At 38.6% G+C, this 11628-nt stretch overlaps 1 protein-coding gene across 7 annotated transcripts in view; it reads left to right on the top strand.

The window, feature by feature from the left end:
• The window catches only part of LOC310922093 (kinesin-like protein KIF2A), a 195143-nt gene extending 191547 nt beyond the window's left edge, over positions 1–3596 (top strand). For 6 of the 7 annotated variants that reach the window (XM_083882424.1, XM_083882419.1, XM_083882425.1 and 3 more), the window contains 2 exons: positions 1080–1215; positions 2914–3596. In XM_083882424.1, coding sequence (XP_083738550.1) covers positions 1080–1215; positions 2914–2999 — 222 coding nt within the window. In that variant the 3' untranslated portion in view covers positions 3000–3596. Of the gene's footprint in view, positions 1–1079; positions 1216–2539; positions 2647–2913 lie in introns of those variants that run through there. The other variant, XM_083882420.1, reaches the window with a different exon arrangement.
• The last annotated feature ends 8032 nt before the right edge of the window (positions 3597–11628 follow it).

Genomic DNA, 11628 nt, shown 5'->3' on the forward strand with positions numbered 1-11628 from the left:
ACAAATACAAAATCTACAAGCTGTAACATGCAGAAGTTGTCTTCTGTCAGCTTTTTCCTGGAAGCTGTTGATTTTGGGATACAAAACATCCTATCCTAACAAGAATCTCTAAAATAGATTAACTGAATTAATTGTACTCTAGATGTCTTGATCTTCCTTTGTTTCTTGGATATACAAGTTTACATTAGATGACATGAATCCTATCCCGATGTGAGAGCTCCATCTGTCCTGAAAGCCAACAAAACATATATGGGGTTTGGACTATGCTTTCAATATCACCTGAACTACTGAGCATAGAGGGAAAGACTTAATTTTAGTATTTCAGGCTCAGCATGCATAGAACTATCATCTGCTTACTTTATTTTTAATCAAAGCATTTCCAAGGAGATCAGTTAGTCTTATCACAGCTTTGCATGATTCTGTAACCTTTAAGCACCTGGTTGCATTCTTCTTTGCTGCAAGACTTTTTTCTCTTTTTTTCCACTCTTTTTTTTCTTTTTTTTAATTTTTTTTTTATTTGCAGTATTCAAAGTGCAAAGATGCCTAAGATCTGCTTTAACAATCTTTTACAGTACTCTTATCTGTCTGGAGAGTTAGCTCTTCTTTTATACAGTTTCTTTCAAAACTGGTTTTGAGTATGGACAGAATTATTTTGGCTCCTTGATTGTAATATTGACACAATAATGATTATTGTCAGTGGCAACCAGCCCATACTTAAAATTGAAGTCTGGCTTCAAAGTTTGATACCCACCTAAGGGTACATAACCATGAAATAAAGTTCTTAATTTCTTAGTTTTACAACCATCTAATGTTCTGAATTTGAAGAGAACTGGGGTAGCTGGGGTTTGTCTGTTGCTGTTATGACCATTGGAGTTAAGAAACTATGTAGAAAATATAAAATTTTGCTAAATTAAGAATAAGGATTCATTTTAGGATTGAAACATTATAGTGAGGTGACGAGACAGTAAAAGTGTGGTCACCTTGAGAAAAGGAATAATTCAGCTCATGAATTGTCTTGAAACTTGCATTGAAACTTTGTTGATGTATTTAGTTGAGGTTTTTTTTTAACTTTTACCTAGGAATCTATTAGATGGCTGGAAGATGAAAAAGCTCTTCTTGAGATGACAGAAGAAGTAGACTATGATGTGGATTCTTATGCTACACAACTTGAAGCAATTCTAGAGCAAAAAATTGATATTCTGACCGAACTTAGAGGTAGATTGCTTTTAATCACTTTTGTGTGCATTTTCATATGCTATGGACACTTGCAGTAATAATGAGGAGATTAAAAGGATGTTGTTATGTTTTGGGGTCTTTTTTCACCTTATGCTGTCCTGTAATGTTCTGAGAAAGGAACATTTATTTAAGTTCGCATCTGTATTCAATCCATCCTAGTTTAATGGAAGAGTCTGCTTTACCTCCAGGAAGTATAAACTTGATCCTGCAACTTTGGGTTGTTTTTTTTTTCTTTGTTCCAAAAGAATAAATGAAAGAAAAAGAAAACCTACTGTTGTTTTTCAGTCTGTGCTTAAGAGTAACATTGAGTTCTTAGTAGCAAGGCTTTTGGCCTACTTTTTTCCTTAGCAGCTTTTCTGTCAAAATTTTGTCAGCCTCTCTTTGTTGAAAAACCAACTGCAGATAATTTTTAGTTACCAAAACTGACTCTTTAATTTGTCTTTTAAAATCAGCATGTCAGCTTGGTACCTCATGGAAATTATTTTTTCATTTTAGTTTCTCTATGTATCTGCATTCCAGCAGACATACTATACTGGTTTATTTTTGAGTTTATCTGTATTAGAGCGCTCTATAAGATAAAATCTTACATTTTACTCAGTCTGAGTTTCTGTTGTAAGTTAGAATACATCAAGCAAATCAGATGTGGCCTGTTTCCTTTGTATGCATGTATTGGTACCAGTATATTTAGCAAAGAATTTTATGTACATTCCTTTGTTTCTTATGGATGATGGCTTCCTCTTCAGGGAAAGACAATTTGAGACAACAGCAGTAAAAAAACAGTTTAGGTGACTCCCTGTTCTTCCATAACTTATTAGATACTGCTTTTGAAACAAGATACTGGAGATATAGGATATCTAAAAGATCCTTGCATCTTTACAAATAACATAATACATATATAGCTTTACAGGAGGGAAGAACTGTTAAATCTTCTTTCTCCCAGTAACTTTTCTGGTATGCTCATGGCACATAATGGTCACAATATTTCAGCTTTTAGTCCTGTCACTTTGGGACTGACTTTTTTATGCTGTCAATTTTGTTTCCTTCTTCCCATTCTTGGGCATATTACTGTGGAATGGGAGTGGAGGAGGAATATGAATAGGAAAGGATTACATACTTCTTTTCTAGGGTTTCTCCTATTCTCGTGCTAGCTATGATGAAAAAAATGATTGATGCATTTCAGTTTACTTCCAAAATTTAATCACAAATGCTTTTCACATTCATAGAAAAGTTATCATAGAATCGCAGAATGGTTTAGGTTGGAAGGGACCTTAAAGATCATCTCTCCCCTCCCTGCTATGGGCAGGGACATCTTCCATTAGACCAGGTTGCTCCAAGCCCCATCCATCCTGGCCTTGAACACTTCCAGGGATCCAGGGGCAGCCACAGCTTCTCTGGGCAACCTGTGCCAGTATCTCACCACCCTCACAGGGAAGAATTTCTTCCTAAGAAGAGACAGGAGTAGCATCTAAGAAGGGACTAAGTTGCTAAGCAATTTGTTTGTATGGTAAGTATTAAATTTAAGCTTATCTCAATCCTCCTGTAGTTTGTATCTTCAGCTATTTTTGTGGAAGAGTGTTCATTTTGCATTAGGGCCAGTATGTGTGGCATCAGGCCTTAGTTTCAGGACCTGTGTTGAGCACAGGCGTATTAGTACTCATTCTCTCTTTTTCATTAAAGATAAAGTGAAATCTTTCCGGGCAGCTCTACAAGAGGAGGAACAGGCCAGTAAACAGATCAACCCAAAAAGACCACGTGCCCTTTGAAAGGAAGCCTCTGCTGCTAAAAGAACCTATGAACCTGTACTGCTGTAGGACACATTTGTTATAAACCCAATGGTTGGAAGAACTCGGCTACTTGAAAAGTATAAAAATGTTAGAAATGTCCTGTTTATTACTGATCTGAATTATATTTTCAGTTTTGTGTGAAATGCTCCTATGATGGCTACAAAATGCTTCTAGACCAGACAGTACAACCATGCAGGGTTCAGATCTGTGAAGCACTTTGTTTAAAATATTTAATTTATTCAAATTGTAAATTTTATGTTTAGAAATATTTGCCATGTTTTTAATAATGAAATAGAACTGTGACGATTGAAAAGTCACAGTATTTCCTTTTAACTATGTTCAGTTTTGTTATAAAGACCAGTTGTGCAGTTTCAAATTGTGTTTGCTGGATGTGTACTTTGCTAGTGGTTTTACATAACTTATCTTCTACAGACAGCTGTGCTTACTTCTTCCCATTCTGTGCCTTGATGAAGGCTACTTAACCCTAAACATCCTCTTTCTGAAGCACAGACTCAATAAACAACATTCATACTTGTCAATATAAATTGCTTTTAGTGTGTGTATATTTTAATGTGTTTTGTGTCTTTTTTTTTTTTTTTTTTTTTTTTTTGGTGGCTAGTGCATTTCAAAGCATGTGCCATATCCTTCAAACAGGAACTGCAAGAGCTGTTAGAGTGAACATACAGCTGGACATTCCATCCTGCTTGTAAAAAATCTGAAATGTATGTTTATTTGAATACCATGAAGAATAGTTATATAGTTATAACATTTTCTCTGTAATTAAAAAATAAAACACAAAAAAAGTAAAAACAAAACTATATTGGTTGATGTATAACAAAGGGTAATGTTTAAGTACTGAGGAGAGTTGTATCTTAGAGTAACACAGATAGATATAGTGTGTGGTATGGTGTGATAATGCTGTCAGAATAAAGATACCATCTGACCTATGCATATGGATAGGCTAACTGTCAAAATTCAGGGATTCAGCTAAAGAACTACATATTGGCCTTTCATATATTGTTAAAATTTGGCTTATGATGCATGACTAGCTTACATGTACATTAACTGTAGTTTGCAGAGAGTTTAAGTAGATCTGATTCTTTTTTTTTAAAAGTAGCTAATGCCTATTTTTCCCCTTGTACATTGCCAGCAGCTGAAAAGTGAGATGAAATTGCATCATTTGAGGATTTGCACAATACCTCTACCTAGTACTAACAGAAATCTAATAAGTACCTGAAACTCACAAATGGCACCATAGGTATCAGCATTTTTTAGCTGGTGGCACTCAAATTATTTTTGCAAGTCAGTATCCAAAAAAGATTAACCTTTTGTGTAAGAACTTCTTGTCAAACGAAGAATTGTAGACCTCTCTAGTAGTTCTCCCCATTTCCAGGAGTTCATATCAGCAGACTTTCCCTTGGAACTGTTTAAAAATTACTTTTGTAATTCAAGCCTGTTTGTTTGTGCCAGGCCTGGAGGGAAATAAAGGGAAGGCAAGGAAAATAGTTTAATGAGCCAGGAATTCTTGTAGCATTTAATATTTGTATCTCCTATAGAAAGGTAGGATGTGGGAAGCTCTTGTTGCTTTGTGGTTAAAAATCCTCCTGTGTGTAAACATTTAAAGTGAAACAACAATGTAGATTTTACATACTGTGTTTAATAAATTAAGCTATTAAATTAACTACAAATGAGAATTTACTTCTATGAAAGTTCTTTTCCACTTTGGAAAGGGTTTGATTTTGTAAACACATCTGAGTTACACTTTTCAAAAGGCCTCTGATTTCAGAATTAATATTTACTTCTGGAACTAACTATTCTGTACAAATTTGTCATATAGGACCAAGCTCCCCAGAAGACTATCCTGGCAAGTTTTACAACAGATCTTAAAAGAAACACCACACATCTTTCTGAACATTTAAGAATGTCTTCCATCACAGCTAAAAGAAAAAAACACCAATGAAATAGAAGGCAGCAGCTTTCTAGAAAGCATCTGAAGATTGAGACATCCTACATAAGAAACAGTTCCTTCCCTACTATTCATCCATGCAAGCCGAGCCACACGCAGAATGTGGTTCATAGGGGTATCAAAGAGGACAGGAAGGACAGAGGCAGTTAGATTTCAGCAACTTTTTACTAAGCCTTGTAAATGACATTTCCTGTCAGGTAGCACATGCGAGCTGAAATTGCATCAACTGGGCAGGGGAGGAATGTTAAGAGACAGGCTTTGCAATAGAACCGTCTCTAAATATCATATCTACACGGCTACTGAATCAGTGAGAATGGATATTTAAAAAACTAATACAGCACTTGAATTCCTCTAGTCCATTTCTTTGATGGGCTGGAATTACTTGAATAGGACTCAGACAAGCTTATCTTGATTTCTGTCCTCTAAAACAAAAACATTTAAGATACGTGACACAAATCTCTAACACTTATTCCTTCTGTGTTGGTCTGTGCATATTGCTGTGACTACTTATATTCACTCATAAATTGGTTCTATATGCAGTGAAGCAGTATTAGAATAATTAAAGTATAAAATAAACGAGCAATTCAATTTTCCAAGACAATCTCTCAGCATGCCTACAAATTCAAGTATGTTTCTGTACATGTTTTTTCCAATGACTTTTAAAGTATTGACATTGGACATGTATAAAATGAAGTTAGAGGAGTTTTTGCTAATTTGCCTCTTCTCCACTTACTGCGTTCTGATAGAAAGAGATATACTATACAGGAAAAAATTTACTTATGGTAGTGAATACATGGAATGGGGCCTTCATCCCTGCATGATGCTACAGAGTTAACAGTTACTGTTTTCCTGAATCATGAGACAGACCAAAGTGGATTTTTCTTTTGACAGCTGCTATGCAGAGCTAATGCAAAGACACTTCAGTAAGTCTTTCTGTCAGGACACAGGCATGAATTGCTCTAAGACTTACTGAAAGCTTTGATCTATGCTAAAACTCCTCGTTGCCTTGAAGGGTGAAGTAGTTTTCAGCTGCCTGAATTTACAGTTGACAAAACCCAACCCCTCAAAAAACCCCAAAGTATTTAAATATACTTTAAAACAAGCAAAAAAATCCCAAACAAATGGAATTGCTACAAATCTAATTTTCTTGCCCAGACCACACTTATGGGTTGCACAGAAATATCCTGAGATGAAGTCCATGATCAGAGAACAGAGATTTCAACTATAGCAGCATCAATCCTGTCTCGGTTAAGAGACAAGTTTAGGAGAAAACGCTCTGGAATGAGTGTTTCCTCTAAAAAATAGGGTTTGATGCCTATATAACTTAAGTCAAATTTATAAGGTGCTTATATAGCTTGAGTTGCAAAATATCAATATAATCTAATCTATCTGTATAACCTGATATCAATAAAACCTGAATCATAGCTTTTTATACCTATGTAACCTGAATCATAACTTTTTATACCTATATAACCTGATATAAATAACTCCATACAATGTAATGGCTAGTATATGGTTAACTTGTTGCTTAATGCTGAATAGACAGAAAAAAGAAAAAAAACTCACCAGGTGGATAGTTTCAGAAATAGATAAGTATAGTACTAATGAGAAATTGGCAAATGCAAAGCTAATTAGCCACAAAATAAAGAATTTAGGCCAGTTAAGACCAGACAAACCAAGGAACACTGTAACTGCGCATACTCCAAAGACAAAGTTGAAAAGTTCATATACGAAGAAGACCTTGGAAGCCTTCATCAGAGACCCCAGATGACTCCTGAATTGGGGAGGTCCAAGCACAGTGCAAAAGAACTATTTATAACCATGAGATCATACTATGTAAATTAGTCCCGGCTCATATGATGATGTTATAATGACATAGTAACACTAAGCAATACTTACTGTATAAATATACCACAGCACTTGACAAAGGTGGGTGAGTTAGGAGGAGAAATCCCTCTCACCTCCAGTGCTACAATAAACAAATACTTGCTCTATAGACACTGGTCTATGGGGTTTAATTTCCAGCCTATCTTTTGGGCATTAGGTTCCAACAATCCCTTTCTGCCAACAAGAGATTAACACTAGTGGATGAAAGCAAAAAACCCCAACCATTTATTGACAGACAGAGTGCCAACACAGCACAGGAAAAAATGGTAAATAAATGCTAGATATTGAACTGTCAAACCTTGCCCCCCTACACATCCACACGGGACCAAAAAAACCCAAACTGCCAGGGAAAGAAAAAAATAATGGCTGACCACGTGGCAGGGAGAAACAAAATGGAGCCAGCTTCTGCCTCAGGGATGAAAAATCCAAAAGGTTTACATAGCAGCTCAGGAAAAAAAAAAAAACCAGATGGGAACCTAGTGAATCTCTGATGTTGGTCTGTCATAGGTTAACAGTTTGGTTTTTTGGTTAATGGAATATTGCCCTGCCAGGACCTTGCACTTTGTTTTAGAAAGGACGGGGACCTATCAGGGGCCCGTTCTTTCTATTGGCAGGTGGTTTGACCACTGAGTTGAAGGCGACTTTTGGTAATACCCATATAAAGCTGAGTGTGCCCAGACCAACCCCTTTTTTCTCTTCCCGCCAGCGACAGGTAACGACTGGCCCCAGCAGCTGTTCTGAGGAGCAACCAGGCTGGCTAGGTCCCTGCCGCTTGCCCCTCCTGGGCGGGGAGGGGGGAAGTCAGCTTGAGGCCTGGCCGTGCCTCTGGGCCCAGCCGAGCCAGGCCTCCGGAGGCCGCTGCCCCACGAGCAGCAGCCCAGGCCAGCTGTGTCCCCTCTTCCCCTCCCTTGGCTGCCAACAGGGGGAGGAGGGGGCTGCAGAACGGCAGTGCTGACCGCATGCAGAGGTTGTGCCATTGAGATCAAGGGGTAGAAAAGAAGGCATCCACCAGCCTCGCCCATCAGCAGGGCTTTGCGTTTCCACAGCCAGCAGAGATCACATGACCACCGCAGGCCTGGGCAGATTTAACCCTTTCCTGGCAACATGAAGCTTTTAACACTTAGCTCTTACCAGAGAGAGAGAAGAGAGACAGAGTGAACATAGAGAAGACCATAACAGTCAGATGGAGAGAGTGAGTGAAAGACTAATTAGAGGAAGGATGGAGGAGTTGCCTGCTGGCTGGACTTTCTTATTGATCTATGGAAATTAACTCTATAGGTAGATTATCCTTTAAATCATGGGGAAAATATACATTTGGGGAGATGATTTGTCAATTTTTGAGCAAAGGTGTTTGTAATGGACTGAGTAATATTGCATTAGAATTTGTGATTCTTGTGGTCCCATGTGATGCCTAAACAGAGAGAGAGAGATGAGAAGCCCCCTGCACCAGTGAAAGAGAGAAGACATCTCTGTTCTTTGAGATGAAGAATTCTTTGCCTTTGAAGTTGCTCATTTTTAAAAGGTGACACCCCAGATGCCTGAGTTCCTATGACCCATAAGCAGTTTGGGAAACTGCTAATGGGAGGAGACCACATGGAAGCAGGTTTCCCCGGACGACTTTCTGTGGGAGTTCCGACTAACAAGAGAACTGTTCTAGGTTGTCAGTGGGGGAAAATTCCATGGTAAACTAAGAGAGACTCCTCACCTAAAGAATTGATGAAAGACTATATTCAAATGGTGAAACTGACTGAAAATCACAGGTTTTGTCTCTATGTTGTTTGTAGAAAAGTGAACACTTGTGAGGGGAAGAGAAGGGTTTTAAAGGTTTCATTTTTTTCTTTCCCTCTCCTTTTCTTCTTTTAGTGTATGTGTTAATAAAATCTATCTGTTTACTTTTAAGTTGGGCCTGTTTTGCCTTTTTCCTCCCAAATCCTATCTCCCAGAGGTAAAAAAGAGCAGACACTCAAACCATTACACTAAATTTGGCAAAACAGAATTTGGTGAACATGAAACCACTACATGGTCTCCTCCTCACAGCAGATTAAGCTGGTGGATTTGTTGTCCTTTCTCTTGTGGGTTCAGCTTTTCCAAGGTGTAGGGCTGGGATGTAGTAGCTCCTCAGCTCCCCACCAGTCCCCCACTTCTCCTGTCGACTCTTTTCTAGGACCAAAATAAAACTGAACAGTTCAGGAGGAAAAAACATCCACCAAAGGATTGTTGTAGCAGTCTCCAAGGCCAGGGAAAGGAAAAAACTTCTTGCCTAAGCTAACAAAAACCAAGCTGTGGGAATTGGGTGACTGGGGACCAAGAGCAGGTTGACCCTGGTCAACAACAAAGTGGGCATTAATCTAAGACTGTAGGAAATGAGATGCTAGGAAACAAAATATCTTGTTAGGTTATGGAGAGAAGAATGGGATTGTGGGTATAGTTATGTTAATGAAGTTGCACCATATAAGGTTATGTTCTGAGTTCTTGTATATGATCGGTTAATAATGTTTTACATATATGGCAATATAATTGTCCGTTGGTCCGTTGTCCAGGCTAAAGTCTATATATAGTTATGGTTGCCTCATTGTTGGGTCTTTTGAGATTGCCCCATACTGCATTCAGCTTATGTTCTTTTGTTGGCTCGGGCTATTTATTAAAGTTATTTTTCAGGCTTACTCAATCGTTCCCATCCCTATTTAAATTGCCACCCCAGCTGGTCCCATTCGTGTTGCATTGCCGGTGACACCCAGCTAGCTAAAGAACAAAGTAACGTCCATCTGCGCAAAACCATGGATGCCCGAGAGTGAGGCTTTGAAAAACCCTGCACAAAATCCCTAAAGTTCCCCCCTCCCCCAGCCCCACCTTAAAGCTACAGCAACCATTTCTGGGCATAAGGCAGATGATCAGGGAATAGAGTATCATCATAAAATCACCACAAGACAAATCCATATATCGTTCAGTATATTTTAAAAGATGCTGTCATATGAAAGTCCAGCACCTCACTTCAGTCCTGAAAAAATTTAACGCTTTTAAAATACAGAATATTAGTTTCTTGCCTATTATCTAAAACAAAATTGCATTTTTTCAATAAGAATAAGAATGTGCATGCTGTATTTTGTTCAATGCTTTTGCAAGAAGAGTTTGTCACGTTGAAATCACTCTGGCTTAAGCAAGACTTAGGTGATAAAATACAAAACAACTTTCATTCTTCCAGTAAAATCTATGGGAAATGGGTGCCTTCTGAATTGAAGCCATACAGTAGTCTGAAAAAGTGAAATATTCATGTCGCAATTTTTACTAATTTATATTTCAGATGAAGTAATTTCTAAGACATGCTGGCTAGCAACGAATATATGAAAATATCATGAAAGTAGACATCATTGTTCAATTACCATAAAGAATTGTTACAAATTTTACACTACAAGTTAGTAGCAATTTTTCTGGTTTAGAGTTGCAGGTATATTTTCAGTGTAGTTATTTATATTGCGTCCTACCAGTTTTACTATGTTTCATTAAAGAGAAGTAGCTGTGTTAATTGTTAGTCTGAGAAGCAGCTCATCTTAAATTAGGAGAGGATTCCTCTTGTCACTTAAATTAACTGAACAGAAGAGCAGAATACAGCAGTTAATTACTGAAATTTCCAAATTATGCTATAGGATAAGGTCTAATCATCAACAGTCAGGAAAGGGCTGTGTAAGCCTCCAGGGAAATTATAATATCCAATTCTGTTATTAGAGCCATTTTTACAGGAGATATGGAAGGATCTAATATGACCCTCTGATTATTATCCTCTACTGGGTTTGCAGCTGGGCAGTGCTGAAGTCCCAACAAGAAGGCTATGGACAATCAGAAGATACCTCAGGGCCTTGGGACAAATGGTTGAGGGATCTGGAGCACAAGCAGTGTTCTCTACCCTGCCAGTTGAGGGAATGATGGGAGTAGAAACAGGAAAATCGTGCAGATGAATACCTGGCTCCAAGCCTGGTGTCACCATCAGAATTTGTGTTGGTTTCTTTCAATCATAGATCTGACTGCTAGCAACAGATGGGGTCCACCTGTCTCAAAGGGGAAAAAAGGATCCTTGCACAGAAGTGAGCAGAGCTCCTTGAGAGAGCTTTAAACTAGATTGAAGAAGGAGGAGGATAAAAATCATGATCACTAGAGATAAGCCAGGGGGGGCTGCCACTGTTTGAGAGACTGTGCTGGCAAGGTCCTTTGGTTTGCTGTCTCAGTAGAGATAGGGGATAGAGATCCAGATGGCAGCAAGGATATAAGGGTTACCTGCTGTGTTAGAAATGCAGAAGCACCTGTGAATGGTCATGCAGGAATTAGAGCTTCTCCCCACAAGAAGGTGGCAGGATCAAAAGCCCAACTCAAGAGCATCTACACCAATGCACGCAGCATGGGCAACAAACAGAAGGAACTGGAAGCCACCGTGCATCAGCAAAACTATGACATAGTTGCCATCATGGAGACGTGGTGTGATGACTTGCACAACTGGAGTGCTACAATGGATGACTATAAACCCTTCAAAAGGGACAGGCAAGGAAGAAGAGGCAATAGGGTAGCCCTGTATGTTAGAGAGTGTCTTGACTGTCTAGAGCTTAATGATGATGTTGAAAAGGTTGAGTGTTTATGGGGAAGAATCAGGGAGAAGGCCAACAGGGCAGATCCCCTGGTGGGAGTCTGTTATAGACCATTCAAACAGGATCAAGAGACAGTCAAAGTATTCTATAAGCAGCTGGGAGAAGTCTCACAATCTCTGGC

The sequence above is a fragment of the Zosterops lateralis genome, assembly GCF_965231275.1.
Source record: "Zosterops lateralis genome assembly, chromosome: W".
NCBI classification, from domain to species: Eukaryota; Metazoa; Chordata; class Aves; order Passeriformes; family Zosteropidae; genus Zosterops; species Zosterops lateralis.